This window comes from Mya arenaria, chromosome 3, assembly GCF_026914265.1.
Source record: "Mya arenaria isolate MELC-2E11 chromosome 3, ASM2691426v1".
Lineage (NCBI taxonomy): Eukaryota > Metazoa > Mollusca > Bivalvia > Myida > Myidae > Mya > Mya arenaria.
In genome coordinates, this window is record NC_069124.1 from 77,875,908 (window position 1) to 77,895,941 (window position 20,034).

General features: G+C 34.2%; 1 protein-coding gene across 1 annotated transcript; it reads right to left on the reverse strand.

Moving 5' to 3' along the window:
• Positions 1-8,941: 8,941 nt before the first annotated feature.
• Positions 8,942-11,802, reverse strand: LOC128229346 (shiftless antiviral inhibitor of ribosomal frameshifting protein homolog). Its single transcript, XM_052941214.1, has 7 exons — positions 11,607-11,802; positions 11,402-11,513; positions 11,108-11,145; positions 10,858-10,989; positions 10,583-10,692; positions 10,270-10,478; positions 8,942-10,083 (listed from the first exon to the last, which is right to left on the reverse strand). Exons 1-7 carry the CDS (start codon positions 11,631-11,633, stop codon positions 9,902-9,904), a joined length of 810 nt encoding a protein of 269 aa, XP_052797174.1. The 5' UTR covers positions 11,634-11,802; the 3' UTR covers positions 8,942-9,901.
• Positions 11,803-20,034: the final 8,232 nt, after the last annotated feature.

The window sequence follows — 20,034 nt, forward strand, 5'->3', positions numbered from 1 at the left end:
CTCAGTTTTTCTATTACAAATGTACATGTTGCATTAGTGTGATCTAGCATTTATGTGACGGGGCATTGATGTGATGGGCAGGTGCGCGCATGCTTCTGAACTCTTTAAACCAGCATTAATAGGCCATGGTAAAGCATTGTGACCCCTACACTCCTATAGAAACGATTTGGGGATTCTTTTATTCTCTTTCATGACAAAAAATGCGTATTCATAAAAACAAAATCGGTATAATATTATCATGTTTTACATATTCTTTTTTTACACGCCAAACCCTTGATATCAAAATAGTATTGGTCATCAGGCATCAAAAACTCACATTATATTAATAGCAGGATAGTAATGAATTGAATAACTTGTCAATTCGAATTACTACATAACAAAGCTTGTACTTTTGCTTTTAATACATCTTACTCGAGATCGATTGTAAGTGGATTTAGTCTTACGGCGATGAGGTTAATTAATAATCTGCTTATGAATCTAATAATTGTAACCAGTTGACAAAAACTCTGGTCTTAAAACTCTCCTATCAAACACTAAATAAACAACACAAACACAAAGTGATAGTTAATAATGTATTTGTTGCAAATAAATCGACGATAAATAAATCAATCAATGACAAATCAACAAGAAAAATGTTCTTATGAAAAACCGCGAACTTTTTCTTTATTTATACCCCTAAAATGAACAGCCAATCAAATTAAAGTTCAAAAGCAATGACCCTTAAAAACAACAATACTGCAGAAACTATAAACCAAAAGTTAAAGTAAATGGCGTAGTAAATAATTAAATATTTTAAAGTTAAAATAATGCGACAGATACACGAGTATATTTGAAAATAGTTGTAAAATTTCGTATTGAAACTTTAAAAAAATATTGAACATTAAAACATATTGAACAACATTTTATTGAAAACAAATTGAAATATTAAAAACGAAATACTTTGATGAAATATTTTCATCCACGCCCGGTTAGTCTTTTCATTCGGATAATTAAGTCATGGAAGGAGCATAACCGCCGAACAAAGGATAATTTAACCTCATAAAAATGTTCAGTTTACTCAAATGGAAATTGTCTTTGAGATATTGCAACCAAAGAAAACTTGAAAGCTTCCTTCATTAAAATATACCTTGTCTTTTAATTTTACATTTCCGCCTTTTTTTGCTGCGCGCTGACTTAAGCATCGTACCAATCACCAGAATACTTTATTTTTTAAATTGACGTTTGACATACTTCTGTAACATGCGGTATAAATGTCTAATGTTTCTTATCAAGCATATGTTTTGATATATTTTATATGCTGTTTGTTTGTGGAGATTTGTGGTTTTGTTCAAGTTTATTTTTTTAATAACATGAGATGAAATAAAAACTTGCTTTCGTCGTGAACGTGAAGTGATCAGTCCCGTTTGAAGCACTTGAAAAGACGAACGCTTTCATGATGTTTAAATTTTGTTTCACTCGATCGTTCAATAACAGATGATCAATTCTCATATACATTTACAACTAATACTTATAATTTCAGTTTCAGATTTATTTAAAAGAGAGCGACAGATAACAAAGTACAAATACGCATGAACAATGGAAACATAACAACATACCTTTGCATAAGATATTTGATTCATGAAACACAAACAGAAGATAAATATTACATGAGATAAAATGTCAAAAAACGAAGTTAAATAAATATGAGATTAGTTTTCAATATTTTTTGTCATGTAATGTGGTCACTCTCTGTTTTTTCAATCAGACTTGTGACTGGCTTAGGTCAGATTACCCACTTGACAAAGGAGCAGGAAATGATAACTATGTTCGCAGATAGGTATCTCCAAAGGTGTAACACACCATTACTCTGCCAGCACCCTTAAGGTTACCTCCAAGCCGGGAACACCACAGAACAAGAATCACAGCGGGCCCACAAACAGATCTACCATGTAAATATTTTGAAGTTGGTGATGGCTGATGTCGAGTCAAGGTTATGAAGGAATTTAAAGAGACCTATTTTGGTAAAACATTAGTCTATGCACAACTACAGTTTATATTACTTACCATACAACACTCAACACCCCGAGGGGCTTTGTGCGAAATGTGACAACACGCCTTTGAGGCTTAATAGACTATACAAGTTAATGAACAAATAATAAATAACTATGAAAAGAGTATAATTATTTCGCCATTAATGATTCATGCTTTATTTTTTTTACATCATATGAACATTTCATTAGCAACAGTTTGCCTTGTTTTCCACAAAACAAGTTCGAAAATACAACAGGTTAAAGAGAAATCTATTTTATTTAAAATGATCAATAATGGATTGGCAAACAACATTCTTTTGATCGTTCTTTGATGTAGTGCAGATAGTTTTCCACAAGGAGTGAGGCTAACATTTAAAGCTACATTTACAATTAAAATAATTTGTTCAAACAATTGTAAATGAAACACCTAAAAAGTAATTTAATCCGTGATATCTTCTCATCTTTTCACCAAACCAGCAAAAAAAATATACTCAAATCATTGTAATAAACTGCCATTTTCAATAAAAATACACAAATATCCGTCTTTACGTACACTTTAAGGAGTATATAAAATAAATTAAACAAAATAAGTCTTAAAAAATCTTTAATTTCAAAACTTTTTTTTTCTTCTTTGTCTATATGGTCAGCAATTGGTCAGCAGCTCTACTCTATTTCTATATCGTCAGCTAACTCGTTAGCACTTTAGTACGTGCCCAGAAACGTTCCGAAAACAAACGTACGAAAGACAAATCTGTAAAAAATAGACTGTGTCTACATTATTTATGTCAAAAGTAACACCGTTTATATAATGACGAGACAATCATTATGGTAAGAACGACAACTCATGTATTCAAGGGAAAAAATGACTGTGTCTACATTTTCAGCTCAAAAGTACTTGATTTTTTTAGGAAAAAGAGACGCATATTTTCAACCAAGTTCTTAAGTCTCCATAAACCTTTTACTCACCACGTATTAAATAAAGCGGGCCGCTGCAGCGGCCCGCAATGTACTCCCACGTATTAAATAAAGCGGGCCGCTGCAGCGGCCCGCAATGGAAGTCCTTAGCTCGGATCATGTACCTTACCCACCCTTCAGGCTTGAAAACTTAAAGACTTTCGCATTTGATCTATGCAAGCTACTGAGTTCACCTTCACGCACCTTACGAGTAAAGAAGCGTATATTTGGCCATAGACTCACATTTAAAAGCAGGTAGGAAATGGTAACTAGTATCGCCGATATCTATTTTCATTTTTGATTTTTGTATCGCACCTATGAGCAAAGAAGCGATGGTTCGCACCTTATGAGAAAAGAAGCGATTGTTTGGGATTTTCTGCAGTTTTGTGTAGAGAGGAAGTGGACATTTTGTGTCATTCTGCAGTACTCTGTAAATATGAATTGGACAGATTGTGTCATTCTGAAGTTCTATTTATAGATGAAATGGACCATCCTGCAGTTATATGTAGACATGTAGCTGGCAAGATTTGTCATTCTGTAATTCTGTGAAGTGATAAAGTTGACAAGTTGTGTCGTCCACAGTTCTGTGAATAGATGAAATCGATAACTTGTGGCTTCCTGGAGTTCAGTGTAGAGATGTTATAGACAAGTTTTGTCATTCTGCAGTCCTTTGTAGAGATGAAATGGACAACTTGTGTCATTCTGCAGTTCTGTGTAGAGATGAAGTGGACACGTTGTGTCATACTGCAGTTATACATACATTTTTGTATAGATGAAGTGAACAATCTGACATGCAGTTCTTTGTGGAGATGAAGTTGACAACTTTTGTCATTCTGCAGTTCTGTGAAGACATGTAGACATGAAGTTGACAAATTGCATCATTCTGCAATTCGTTGTAAAGATGAAGTTGACAAGTTGTGTCATTCGCAGTATAGTGTAGAGATGGAATGGACAAGTTGTGTCATGCTGAAGTTATACTGAATATAGATGAAGTGAACAACATGCCTTGCAGTTACATTTTCAGATAAAGTGGACATTCTGCATAACTGTGTAGAGGTTAAGGGGAAGAGTTGTGTCATCTTTTATTTCTGTGTAGAGATTTAATGGACATACTGAGTCATCATTATGCAGTGGGCAAACTGAGAAATTCTGCATGATCTATGTAGAGATGAGTTGGACAAGCTGTCCCATACTGCGATATTTTTGGAGATGATGTAGACAACCTGGATCATTCTGCAATGTAGAGATAGTGTGTACAACATGTGTCATTCTGCAGTTCTTCCTAAAGATGAAGTGGACAATCTGCATCATAGTGCAATTCTTTGTAAAGATAAAGGTAAAAATGTGTGTCATACTGCAATTATGCATACAGCTGTAGTCAACAATCTGTCATGCGGTTCTATGTAGAGGTGAAGTGGATAACTTGTGTCACTCTGCATTTCTGTGAAGACATGTAGTTGACAAGTTCTGTTGTTTTGCAAAATAATATGTTTACAAGGTGTAGCATCAGCAATTATGTGTAGAGATGAAATGGACATCTTGTGTCATTCTACAGTTCTTGGTAGAGATGTTATGAATATGTTGTCTCATTCTGCAATTCTATATAAGGATAAAGTTGACAAGTTTTGTCATATGCAGTTCTGTGTAGGGATGAAAATATCGTGTCATACCGCAGTATTATGTTAAGATAAAAATGAAAACCTGTTGTTATGAGGTTATATGATGTAGTTGACAACCTGTGGCATTCCAGAGTTTGTGTAAAGATGAAGTGAACGACCTGTCATTCAGGAGTTCTTTTTAGAGACGAAATGGAAAACCTGTCATCTTGCAGTTCTATGTAGAGATGAAGTGGAAGACCTGTCTTTATGCAGTTCTATTAATAGATGAAGTGGTCAACCTTTGTAACTCTGTAGTTCTTGGTAGAGATAGGGTGAATATCATGTCATTCTTCGATTTTATGTAGAGATGAAGTGGACAGCCTTTGTCATTCTGCAGTTCTTATAGAGCAATGAAGTGTCAAAACCTGTGTCAATCTGCGGTTATATGTTAATATTGGAAGGGACAAGAAGTGTCAGCCTGCATTTTTTTTGCATAGATGAAGAGGACAACCTGCGTTATTCTGCAGATTTATATGTCAGTTTGCATGTTTATGTAGATATTAGTGGCAGAAGTAGTGTTACTCTGCAATTTTATATGAAGATGGAATCAACGAACTGGAAGAGTCAGTGTGCAGATCTATAAGGGGATGGAATGGACACTGCGTCAGTCTGTATTTGATGTAGAGATGAACAGGGCAACATATGTCAGTCGCGAGTTCTTTGTAGAGATAGAGGGGACAAGACGTGTCATTCTGCAGTTCTATGTTCAGATTGTGGGGCCAATAAGTAATACTCTGAGGTTCTATTTAAAGATGGAGTGCACATATTGTGTTAGTGTGTTTTCTATGTAAAGAAGTGGATTACTTCCGTCCGCATTTCTAAGAAAATATGGAGGGGACTCGTAGTATCAATCTGAAGTTCAATGTAAATATTGAGTGCACAAGTTGTCGATGTCGAGATGGAGGGGTAACATGTTGATCTGCAAGTCCTTATAGAAAGGAAAGACACAACTTTTGTCATTCTGTAGTTCTATTAAGAGAGGTAGGAGATAATAAGTGTCAGTTTGTAGTCTTATGTAGAGATAGAGGGGCGGGTTATTCTGCAGTTCTACAAGATAAAGATGAGAAATGTCCATCTATATTTCTTTGTAAAGGACATATGTTATTTGTTCAGATTGAGTGTCATTTGACAGTTCTATAAAGAGATGAAGGAACGACACAATTTAAACCAAGCTACACTTGGGTCCTTAATGCTTGTCAAAGTAGTGTTGTAGGGGACAGCTGGGATCTTTGTGCTGGTCAATGCAGCTAGATCCGGATATCTGGGTCCTAAATGCTGGTCAATGTAGAGATGAAGAGGAAATCAGTGTCCTTTTGATGTTCTATGCTTATGCGAAAGGAACGACTGGATTTTAAATGCTGGTCAATGTAAAGGTGCATAGGTAAATTGGGCCTAAATGCTGTTCTTTGTTGATGTTAAAGGGGTAACTGTATTCTAAATGCTGGTCTATGTACAGATGAAGTGGGCAACTGGGTTCAGATACATGTGAATGGGACTACTGGGTCCTAAATAATGGTATATGTAGATATGTAAGATACAGCTGGAGCCTGTGTTTATTTACAGTCGAAACGCATTGGTTCAATATCGCATGGCTCGATATCCTCGTTGGCTCGAACCGGAATAAAAGGACCGATTTTTTACGATATGTTCATATGGAATTCGATCGAATGGCTCGATATCTTTAGGGTCGGTATTTCTCCACGCTCGATGTCATTTTCGCGGTCCCTAGTATGAATTTCACTCTTTGTTTTGTTTGGTTGGCTCGATGTTATTTTTGCGGACTCAGTTAAGAAGTTCACACCTTGACTTGTTTGCTTGGCTTCATTTAGCACAAGGCGATAGTCAATCAATTTATTTCTGTCTTTAATTGGCACGGGTCCAAACGTCAAAATTATGTCATTATATGTGTAAAATCTGAATGCATTTTTATTTGGCGTCATTCACATAAAAATATTGCGCTGAATGTTTAGCCAAATGGAAGACTTCATATAAATGTCAAATACTATGCAATCCAAAGAAGGACCAAGTACAACCTAAACTATGCTATGTGTAACTCACTGTTTAAAGATTTAGTGTTTATTGTCTTCCCAAAGATAGGTTTATAGATTCATTTTAATTGCATAATAAAATTTAAAAAAAACACATCATCAAATGATATTTTCATAGTATCGAATGCGTCATGTTGCGAACTGTACGACGAATATGTCCAATAAATATTTTCCTACTGCGGAGATAACGTAGCAAATAAGAAACGAGGTAAGCAATACGTTCTTTAACGTATCAAAGAAAAATACACAAGGTGGCCACACTAGATACTGAGCTAACTTACATTTGAGCAGCTGAATAACTGACCATAAGCTTTGCGGTATTTTCAGTTTGACCTCCACGTCATTTGCCTGGTAACCACGCCTCCAAAACAGGACGTGTCCGTTTTTTGTTGTTTGCATGTGTTTTTGTTAAACATGTTAATGTATTGTTTGTTATGGTTTGATACTCATTATATCACAATAGAGTAAATTTAAATAAGTATAAGGCTAATGTGTACTTACATTTGCCCTTGAGTATATATTTCAGTTATGGGTTGTTTGTAGACATTTGCCCTTGAGTATATATTTCAGTTATGGGTTGTTTGTAGACATTTGCCCTTGAGTATATATTTCAGTTATGGGTTGTTTGTAGACATTTGCCCTTGAGTATATATTTCAGTTATGGGTTGTTTGTAGACATTTGCCCTTGAGTATTTATTTCAGTTATGGGTTGTTTGTAGACATTTGCCCTTGAGTATATGTTTCAGTTATGGGTTGTTTGTAGACATTTGCCCTTGAGTATATATATTTCAGTTATGGGTTGTTTGTAGACATTTGCCCTTGAGTATATGTTTCAGTTGTGGGTTGTTTGTAGACATTTGCCCTTGAGTATATATTTCAGTTATGGGTTGTTTGTAGACATATGCCCTTGAGTATATGTTTCAGTTATGGGTTGTTTGTAGACATTTGCCATTGAGTATATATTTCAGTTATGGGTTGTTTGTAGACATTGGGGCCTGTTTTTATGTATCTTAAAGTGCAGAGCTTCATGATGTTGGTCCAGCAGGGGGGGGGCTTGTGTTTATATACATGTATTTAAATTATCTGTAGTTGGTAGCCATGGTGGCCTGTGTTTATATATCAAAGTAATGTATTGTTGGTATACATAGGGGCGTGTGTTTATATATTAAAGGACCGTGTAACGTGATGTTGGCAGACGTTTGAGGCTATGTTTAAATATAGAAAAGACTGGATTATGTGTTCTTCGTAGAAATAGTACCTTGTATCTATATAAATTTAAGGACAAAGTTATGAGAAGTTGATACACATGGGAACCGATATTTATAAATTAAATGAATGGGGGCCTATATTTATTAAAGGACAAAGTTACGTGATGATTGTTGACATGGGGGCCTGTGTTTATGTATCAAAGGGAAAAGATTGCCTATGCTGGTCAACCTAGGGGCCTGTGTTCATATATTAAAGTTGTGTGTTGTTAGATTATATGCTGTTAATATCATATACAAAATAGTGCGCTTTAAAAAAAGAGTAAAGCATTACTAATTTTGAATCATAACATGCTGTAAGGGGGGTGGGGGTGGGGGCGTTGGGAATTGAGCTTGAGATTGAGGAACGAATTTTTCGAAATACTGGAACTTGGTCCTAGTAATCTCTACCATTTTTAAGTTCTTAATTACTGATTAAACACAAATAGATTCTGAGTAATAATCAAGTTCATCACTTTGTCTGAAAATGAAAGGTTAAAGGATTTCATAAGCAAGCGATTCACCACACCGGATACATTACACAACACTTTTTGCTTCAAAATTGCAAATTTTCTTTTTGGCAAACTATAAAATTTCAACATGTGTATGGTGAAGGAGCTGATAAAATAAGGGTTATAGTCCATCGGCAGAACAGCGGTACTGGCCCACATTCATTGACATCATCATCAAGTTCGTGATGGAGCAATTATCGCATGCAGACGCGGACATTGCCGAACATACGGAGACTGACACTTTCACGAGTGTGACAAGTGTAAAAAAAATGATTTTTTTATAAATGAATTAATATTTTTTTGCAGGAAATTATATTAAAATGGAAATATAATGAATATTAGAATAATTATCCAATGTAAAAGTTGCATATGTACAGGCATAGTCGAACTGTTATGGAATAAAGGAAAACAAACACAGGTTGAATGAAAAACGGACATTTATTTAAAATGTCATTACTGTTGTTCTGTAACCGAAACTGCGTGGACAACACTGCCAAAAAGAACCGCCGCCCAGCATTTTATTGAACTCTTATGTTAAGTAAAAACACATTTTGCCATCCAAATTCGTGCTATACTGTTAACTGTTCAAATATTTTCGAGTCTAAGTTTAACCATCGAAAGACAGCCTATAGTAAATGAAGTGTATTCGTACGTGAAACCTGGACATTTCGTTCCATGAAATGTTCGTACTGACTGTCTGCGATATTTAGAACGCTTAATTTTGGCGGTGCTCCACTTTCCTCAGTAATGAAATTTTGCAAGCACTTGGGAAATGGGTAAACAAGTTATGATGTATGTGTAAGGTGTAAAATAATTACTAGCCGTATCAATAAATTGACACATAATTATGAGGCGATCAAAGACCAGCGGCTTATGAAGAGTTTGCAAGAAAATTGCATTTTCATGAATTGTATGTAAGAATTGTTTGTTTATGTATAAATGTTGTTTTGCGCCTTACCAAAATTACTGACCATGTTAAGTTAGTCAATTATTATGTTGATCATAAAACCTGTAATCTAGGGTTTCACTTATAATGTTCTCTTATGTGATAATTACTGGTCTCAGGTGTTGTCAATTTTTCCTTTTCATAATTTACCTAAATCTAGAATAAATAAAGAACAGATAAACTTAGGCATTGTTTTCCAAGTTCAAATGTATGCTACGCATGTATCACTCCTAACCCTCCCCCCGAATCCGGAAAACTGCTTAATTTTTTGACTGGCTTACAGAATTTTTTGAACTGGAATAACATTTTATTTAACTATACCATAGAAGGTCCCAATATTGCTTTATTTTCGTACACTATATATATATCTGTAAACATTTACCCATGCAATCATAATTTCGACACGCAATTTAAAACTGAATATTTGGACAATATTATAAATAAAATAAGACAAATATGTCTGCTGCTCCATGTCGTATTAATTTTGACTCAAGCACTGAGCGATCACCACAAAAATCCGCATGCCGTGGTCACTCAAATGTCGGGGGATTGTAGGGTGGGTCTCCCCAGGGAGGGGCGAGGGCTGACTGGTCGAGGAACGGCCACACAGGTGGGTCCTTGCCCGCGTGCACCGAGCTGGCTTTGATCACTATGCGCGGAAGTGACCAAGGGTGGACGCAGATTTGTACCAATGGGTTACCTGGACCTACAGCTATATAATAATTAAACTTTATAGACCGTTGTCTTTTACAACTTTAACATATACATTCATTTGTTCTACGTTCATTAATCATTAAACATAGAACAGTCCGCTTGAGATAACCTTGAACACTGACTGGGTTCTTGTTTTTATGAAGCTATCTTAATACCAGTAATTAAGAATACGTCATATTCATACCAATTCTATTAAAACAGTTGTATGCTGTGCACTGATGTGTCTCCTTGGTGTTATTTCGTCGTTTCGTCTTGTTACTGCCTCGCATTGGACGAATGATCATCGTCGGCTCTAAAAGATTACCACAGTGATGATTTTTGCCACGGCAGATGCTTTTACTTTTCCCTTGTAAATCGGCACCTAATGAGCTGATGTCCATCGCACCGAAAGCACTGGAATGTAAAGAGTACGACATTTCCAGTTTGTTTATTGAATTAATAGTACTATCAGAGAAACACAAACACTTCGCAATGGAGGCAATACTACTATTTCTTACTTGTATTTCCGTTCGCAACCCGAATCCGTACAAATGAACCTTGCCCATCCGTACTCCTTGTCTCGTGGCAAAGCATCGAAGCGCTGTTTGCATTTGAAACACTTCGACACCTAGAAAATTAAAAAATAAACGTCGAATATTAATTTCAAAGACAATTGTCACAACGAAGAACAAAGGTATACCTACCAAAGACAAAAATCTACCTACCGATGGAACATGTTGCAAATTCAAAGCGACATGAAAATAGCCATGTGAATTAAGTAGTGATGTCTGACCGTCTTTTTGGCGCGTACTCGGCGCCACCACATGTGATCGCAGCCCTTGCAGCTGAACTGACGAACATACACCTCGAAATCAATCTCAGTGGAATGATCTCGCCCAAGGTCAGCAATATTGATAGGCTTGTCCTGGAAATCATAAAAAAAAAACATTCATGCCGGACAGGATAAAAGGTATCATATAAAATTGTGATTACTGTATTGAGAAAATGGAAGTAAAGTGATTTTCCACACAACTGTCACTTACGTCAGGTTCTCCCATGAAAGTGACTGCTTCATCACGCTCTGAAACACACAGACAGGCAGTTAGACAGACTGACACACACAGACGCACGCACGCACGCACGTACGCACGCACACACACAAACACACAAGGTCAGAGATGCACATACAAAAACCGGAAGTGCCACGATACCAATGTCTAAACAATAGCATATGTGAATAATTAACAATTGTGACATGGACGACTTAAGCTGGATATCTTTAAATAAACAATGATGCATAAAACGGAAAAGTGCAAAGAATGTCATTCTATTCTAACCTTCCGTGAAGACTCTCAGCGCTTCATCATCGCCCCAGTTGCAGTGACACAGAAGATTCATGACCTGGTTGTCCTTGACCTTGCCCTTCAACGCCTCTCGCAACCGAAGAAACTGTGTGGTGGAAACAAACTCGTAGGTTTGGTAAATTCAACAAAACACGCATATCCGGACACTATAAAATGCACCTAAAATATTTTTACATACCTTATCCACACGTTCAGTGTCCGCCATTTCAATTTCTTTATGCTCAATGTTTCATTGTATCCATATAAGAGTTAATGCGGCTTCAATTCGATTTGGAAGACGTATACTCTGAATAACTCGCATACAAACACGATGAAAAGAATCGATTTTAACCAGGATCAAAATAAAATATTTAGTAATAGGAACGTGAAAACTATTGTTCTATGCATTCATCAAATGCTTCTTTTAAACCAGTTGTACATTCCAGACTTCTACAGTTTTAATATTTACATTGCGGTATAATCAATGCCGTTATCATTGGCATGTGATAATGCGACAGGCATTTCATCCGTGTAACCACTCAATGTTGAAAACCAAGGCCGATCACAGCAAAGTTCGAGAGGTTTAGTGATAGGGAATCTGTACGCGAGGCCGGCGTACGTTTGAATATGAAAAAGTCAGGCTTCTACATAAATGAACAGTTTCCCCCAAAAAATGGAAGAACGTAGACGTGAACTGTACGGCGTAATGCGTAGATATAAAGCCGACCCGCTGGTATCTGATAAATGCAAGCTGGTACGGGATAAATTGTATGTTGGCAACAAAGTGTACGACCCTGTTACATCAACTCTCATTTTCCCCAAACCGAAGTATTCGAGACCTCAACAATATCAGCCGCCGGCTAGGTCTTTTGTTCACGAACGGCCACGCACTGGTAATAAACAAACATTAGATAGCCATCCAGTGCGATTAGACTTTTCTACTCCGAACAGATTCAACGTGCTGACTAACCTGGACCCCGAACAAACAGTGGTACGTAACAGACCAGCGCAGCGCTCACCACCAACCCCGCTTGACGAGATTATTCTGAAACGACCCCGAAACGACACTTCTACCCCCGTCGGGCCTGATCAAGCATGGCGAACCCCGAGGAAAATGTGCAAACTGCCGGTGTAGGTGTTTAGGACAGGCCGGAGGAGAGTGTTAATGACAATACATTTAGGTCAGAAAGTGAAGACTTAGGCCAAGAACGGATTTTTATCTCATAATGTTTGTGGTCTTATTTCGAAACAAATTATTCCAGAATTTTGCACATATATTGATGATTTTGACATAATTGGGTTTCAAGAAACGAAATCTAATTCTTTAGACGCAGTAGATCTCGAAAAATTTACATTGTTTTTTAAACATAGGAAAACTATTGCTAAAAAAAAATCAGGTGGGATATGCTTAGGGATTAAGAATGATTTAGTACCTTATACTGTAAAATCATTAACGTTCGTGGGACATTAATGTTCGTGCTTTTCGTGGGTGGGGTGATCCACGAATTCAAGATCCCACGAAATATAGTCCTTTTATTCTCTTTTTCGATTGCCTTGTTATGTACATACTATGTTATATACGTACATAGTATATTATTTAGAGAGGTCGCAGTATACAGTGTAAATACCTAACTGACAGTTTATCTAACTATCATTGTTTTGTTAATATATTGTATTTGCCTTAAACAAATAACAAACTAAATCAATTCATGTGCTATATATCAACATCTCCAGGTTTACAAGATGTGCGTATTGAATGTTGGTACTATATTTATTTATTTAAAGAAATATTTCATCGATTACATTGATTGTTTACTCAAATATACGCACCTTCTCGGTGTTTTCACAATTTGAAAAATTCTTAATTGGTATTCAATGGCTTCGCCTATCTATATCTGTGATCAGGGTGCATCTTCTTTTATGACCTTAATTTCCAATTAAATCGATAATTGACATGGGTATCTGCACTAATTGGCATGTTGTACCACTATTGCGAGTGTCATAAACTGTATAACGTTGGTGAGTGAAATCATGTGCCCAGCGCGTTGAGATTATGCAGACGATTCAGGACGATCGCAGGATTTTTTTCTCAAAAATGAAAACCATGAATTCAAGTACCCACGAAAATGTAAAATTTTGGAAAACAACGAAATTTCATGCCGACGAATATAAATGATTTCACAGTATTTCTATAATTGATTCAGATAGTGACCTTGTGTTATGGTTTGTTTTGTCTGACCAAATTACAGGCAGAGGTGATATATTGTATGGTGTTGTATATTTGCCCCCCGAAAACTCGGATTATGCTAGTGCCGACCCGTTTTTGATATTACAAAATGATATTGACCATTTTGCAGATAAGTTTGATAAAATGTGCATATTTGGCGACTTTAATTCGAGAACAAAAGACATGAATGAGCATATATACAGTGACTACGATATATTTCATGAAATGCATTTAGATGAACTTTATGAAGATTTACAGACAAATGAAAAATATTTTTCAGTTAATGTACGCAAACAGAAATTTAATACGGATTTAATAACTAATGATTATGGTCGGAAGCTAGTTGACTTTTTACAACTAAACAATATGTACATTTTGAATGGCCGTACGATTGGTGATTTCGAAGGCAAAACAACTTGCAAAGGTGTAAGCACGGTTGATTATTTTATTTGTACGCCTAATATTTTTGCTAATGTTATCCAATTAAGCATAGATGAATTTTCTAACATTTTTTCAGATGTACATATGTTGTTAAAATTTCAGTGTAAATCTAGTTTTAAACATTCCTGTGATGATAAAGTTGCTGCAAAACTGTGGAATGCTAGCAAAAAAGATGATTTTATTAATAATATCAATTCAAATAAGATTGAGGATATACTTAGAGAGTTAACTAGTCTTGAAAATGAAAACGATACAAGTATAGATGCATTGAACCATGTTGTTTCGAGTATTGGTCAAGTTTTTCTAGATTCTGCAATAATAACAAACGGATGTGAATCACGATTAAATAACTCTGATAAAAAGACAAACAATAAATCACGTTGTTGGTTTAATGCTGAATGTAAAACTGCAAGACGAAACTTTCATACAGCTAGGTTTATGTTTAAATTGAAGAAAAATGATGCAAATAAAGAAAATTTGAATGTACAAGGTAAACATTATAAGAAAGTTTTGAATAGCAATTTTAACATTTATAGACGAGAAAAGGCTATTAGACTGAAGCAAATGAGTAAGGCTAAGACAAAAGAATTTTGGAAAGTTTTAAAATCTAAACAGTCTAGTAATGTCAATGCATCTCTAGAAGATATGTATAATCATTTCAAAAATATTAACTCCAACGCTAATTCTGATAATATTGACCTGAACGACGATAATATGGAAAATATTGATATTGACGGAAATGAGTCAAATATACCAATTACATATGATGAAATTGAAAAAGCGATTAAACAATTAAAGAACAATAAAGCGTGTGGTGAAGATAATATTTTAAATGAACATATCAAATATTCTTATTGTTGTTTCAAAGAAGTTTATATTAAACTTTTTAACATTATGTTTGATAAAGGTCTCGTACCACAAAACTGGACCGTTGGTATTATACATCCAATTTATAAAAATAAAGGTGATACATCTGATCCTGTAAATTATAGACCAATCACTTTACTTAGTTGTTTTGGTAAATTGTTCACCTTATACTGAATAACAGATTTCAAAAATTTGTCAAGAATCATGATTTGTTAAGTGAATATCAATCAGGTTTTAGACAAGGATATTCAACAGTGGACAATATGTTTGTCATAAATATGTTAATAGACCTTCTTCATAATTCAAAGAAAAAGTTATTTTGTGCATTCATAGATCTTAAAGGAGCATTTGATACCATAAATAGAAGCTACTTGTGGCTTAAATTAGAAAATAATGTGTATAGCAGGGAAATTTATACAAATTATAAAAAATATGTATGAAAATGCTAAAAGTTGTGTACGTGTTAATGGTGTAAAGTCAAACTATTTCCCTTGTACTATAGGTGTAAGGCAGGGCGAGAGCCTTTCTCCGTTGTTATTTTCTATGTTTGTGAACGATTTACATAGCTTCTTTGCAAATAGTAATATTGTTAAGGGTACAATTGTGTATAAACATGATGATGATGTTCGTTTGATAGATTTTTTAAAGTTATTTGTATTGCTCTATGCAGATGACACAGTCATATTGGCAGAATCATATACAGATCTGCAAAATGCTCTAAACATATATGAAAATTATTGTAAAAGATGGCAACTTACTGTTAACACCATTAAAACAAAAGTGCTTATTTTTTCGAAGGGAAGACGTGTTGAACACGAATTCCTTCTATGCGATGATAAATTTGAAATAGTAAACGAATATAAATATTTAGGTGTGTTATTTAGTAGAAGTGGTTCGTTTTTCAAAGCAAAAGAATATATCGCAAAGCAAGCCACTAAAGCTATGTTTGTTTTGTTGAAGAAAGCTAGATATCATTGTCTTTCTATTAGATTGCAAATTGATTTATTTCACAAAGTTGTCAAACCTATTTTGTTATATGGATGTGAATGTTGGGGTTATGGTAATATTAACATTCTCGAGAAAGTGCAACTAAAGTATTTGAAATATGTGTTCGGTGTCAAGAGCAGTACACCAAACTGTATTGTATATGGCGAAACTGGTGTTAAACATCTAAATATTGACATTAATACACGTTTGATTGACTTTTGGTCAAAATTAATAACCCCGCCGTTACCTAAACTTACTGTATCTTTATATAATATTGTCCTTAGTAGATTTATGTTTTCCGAAAATCCACGACAGTCCCATTTCCAGTGGATTCGTAATATTAAGGGAATATTGATTAAATGCGGGCATATTAACATTTGGCAGAGTCATGACTTTTTAAACAGATCATGGTTAAAGAAAACTGTTTATAAAAAAATTGTCCGATCTCTTTATTAATGAATGATTTTCTACTATAAATACTTCTAGAAAATGTATAAATTATAGATTGTATAAAGAAAAGTTTGAATTTGAAAATTATCTTGTACAGACACCTTACAAACTCTTGCGATATATGATAAAATTTAAAACTAGAAATAACAAATTACCTGTGGAAATTGGAAGCTGGAATAATGTAGAATACAACGACAGAAAATGTTTATTTTGGAACGATAATAGCATAGGAGATGAATATCATTATTTGTTGGAATGTCAAGAATTTGTTGGTAAGAGAAAAAGTTGTCTTGATAATAAATATATTAGACATCCAAATATTATTAAATTTAAACAAGTAATGCAAATAAGACCTGATTCAGGTATACATTTTGAAAAACTCTGTAAGCTTATTAAAGAGATAATTGTTCGATTCTCATAATGATACATACATTGATGCATTTTGTTTCCCTTTAAATGCCTCCTCCATTATAAAGGTATAATGTTAATATTGGATGACACTGATTGAATTTATTTATTCTTATAGATTATGTCTTAAAATGTTGAGACTATTCTCGTTCTTTACATAGTTGTATATATATATATATATTTCAATACTCTTTTTGTCATGTTTTGTGACATGAGTTATACGAAATAAACTTGGAAACTTGAAAAGAGATAATTGATTTGGTAATAACAAATTAACGAAATTTATGCTTTAATGATTTTTCTTCCAAGAGACCCTTTGCTACGAATGATCACCAACTCCCTGTTTGTATTGACGCGTGTATTTGATTAAAACAAATATTGTATTAAAATATACCGCACGTACAATGCATGTTTTGCAAGGATTACCGTGTCATTCAAACCGTGTTTGGTTTTGATTACGCATATTCCTACCACGCAAACCTCCGCCGATAATGTATTATGTCACTTACAATGTACTGTAACTATTAATGCTTTTAATACCAAGTAAAACTTATAAGCTTCATATGTGTTAGCAATAATTTAATTATATTGGCGACATTCAATTCTAGGGCAACACAAGAACGACACTAAGGCAATGAGATATGACATTTGAGACGTCTCACGGTTGAATGTCGGGGATCACACAATTGAAGATGCGTTTTATTTTTGCCATTACAAGTCCGAACAGAAATCTCATCTACAAAATCAGTAACATAGTGACATAATCAGCAAACTCCTCAATGTATTCAGGATTAAACAATTGGACAAGATTTATATTATATATTTTGACTACTGAGCTTGTGCGTGCATCTTTCTATTATTTATAGATATATCTGCAATATGGATAACTTTGAAGCCACTATTTTTGTGATTAATGGCAACTAACTACCTGTTACTGTGTTGATTGAAACCTTGTAATGAATACAAGTTTTTACAAGTTTTTATTGGCAAATCGGCATCTTGCCTTTGGCCATTTACACATTGCATAAATATCGATATGGCCAAGACACAAACGTACATGCATAAATATTACAAATATAATATAAAATGCATATGAAAATATATATATATATTGACAGTTGAAATAATCAATATACTAAGTAATTAACGAGTTATACAAACTATATCATGATTAATTATTGTCATTTCTGTCATTTTCATACTAACTATAATTATAATCAATATTTTTGACATTACTATTATTATTATTTAAGTAAAATTAAGAAGCAGCCAAAAGTTGGAGTTTTTCCTCTCGAAATTTCATTGCATCGGAAATAAATCTAGCAACATTGTTAATAACCTTAACATTTTGACAGGATAATAAATTCTTAAATTTAAGTAAGCTAGGCCAGTGTGATTTTATTCCATGTTTTCTTCGTATATCACTATAAGCGGAACAACATAGTAGAAAGTGAAATTCTGACTCAACAGTATTCTGTGCACATAATTTACATTTACGTTCTGCCCTAATAACATTATTAAATCTACCCCTTTCAATTTCCAAATTATGTGAAGATAATCGAAATTGTGACAACTTTTGTCTAGATTTAGTATTATAAACACAATCTAAGTATTTTTCGTATTTAAATTCGCATTTAAATGTTTTATAGTATTCCATTTTGGGTTGATTAGACAATATATCACTCCATTGTTGTACGTATTGATCTCTCAGTCTTTGCACCAAATTTGGTATATAATTGATATCAGCATTAAATTCAAAGAAAATATTACCATGACCGAGATTATCTAACACCCGTTTGACTGATAAACACCATAGGTTTATATTTGAGTTATTAGCGATATTTCTATTTAAACCATTATATAAATTACATTGTTCAGTAAAAACGTTAAACATAAGTGAATCTGGGTTATTCATAACCTTAGCCCAGTAGCTTAAAGCTCTTTGTTTGCATATGATAGACAATGGGAATCTACCCAACTCACCAAACACAGCTGCATTTGAAGTCTGGGGGCGTACTCCTAACAGCAATTTACAAAATTTTGAGTGCAACTTGTCGACGTCATTTGTGTTGTAAATCCCCCATACCTCAGAGCCATATAGAATAATTGGCACAACAAGCGCATCAAACAATGAGAGTTTTGTTTTAACATCTATATTGACACGACTAAATATCGATAATAAATGGTTATATGCTTTCAAAGCTTGCTCATTTAAAGTATTTATTACCCGTGATAAATTACCAGTGTAATGAAACTTAATACCTAGGTAACAGAATTCACTGACAATTTCAATAATATCACCATTGATAGACCAATTGAATGTACAATTGCTTTTTCTTTTCTCAAAAACACAAACTTTAGTTTTATTTACATTTATCTTTAAGCCCCATTTGCATGAATATTGATATATAGTGTCCAGTTGTAATTGTAAACTATCTGCACTGGTAGTGAATAACGCAATATCATCAGCAAATAGTAGCATAAATATGGATAGCAAGCGTAAGTCTTTTTCCGTAAGGTTGGTAAAATCTATACAATCATTAATGTCATTTATAAATAATATAAACAATAATGGAGACAAGGGTTCGCCCTGCTTAACACCAAGAGTAACATTAAACATTTCAGAATATGACATACAAGCAGAATCTTTAATACAAGACTTAACATTGAGATAAATGGCTTGAATCATTTTAAGCATTTTGCAACTCATACCAGATTTCAAAAGTTTAATCCAAAGCGCTTCATGTATGACAGTATCAAACGCTTTTTCGTAGTCTATAAAGGCACAATACAACTTGGATTTATTATTAATAACATTCTGAATAATAGTATGTAATATAAAAATACAATCAGTTGTGCTACGGCTATCTCTAAACCCAAATTGAGATGAGTTTAATATATGTTCACGTTCACACCACTTGTTTATTCTATTCCGTAAGGTAATTGAAAATATTTTAGCAATAATATTTATTAAAGTTATACCTCTATAGTTAGCAGCACAAGATCGATCACCTTTCTTAAAGATAGGAACTATGACGCCTTTACACCAAGCCTCAGGATAAATTCCTTTGTCAAAGATAAAATTAAAAATCTTAACAAGATAGGGAGAAATAAAATCCTTAGAATCAACGAAAAAATCAGCAACATTATTTTGCATATCAGGACTTTTATGTCTTTTTAAATTTGAAATAGTTTTTAAAATTTCTGTGATCGTAAAAGGGCAGTCTAAATCATCAACATTTATTGG

Bases quoted from the DNA above. Each gene is read 5' to 3' on its own strand.
- LOC128229346 (XM_052941214.1), bottom strand. From the start codon at position 11,633: ATGGCGGACACTGAACGTGTGGATAAG. The intron at 10,990-11,107 runs GTAAGTGACAGT...TATGATTTCCAG, and splicing joins CTTTCATGGGAGAACCTGAC to GACAAGCCTATCAATATTGC. The intron at 10,693-10,857 runs GTCAGACATCAC...TTAATTTTCTAG, and splicing joins GAGTACGCGCCAAAAAGACG to GTGTCGAAGTGTTTCAAATG.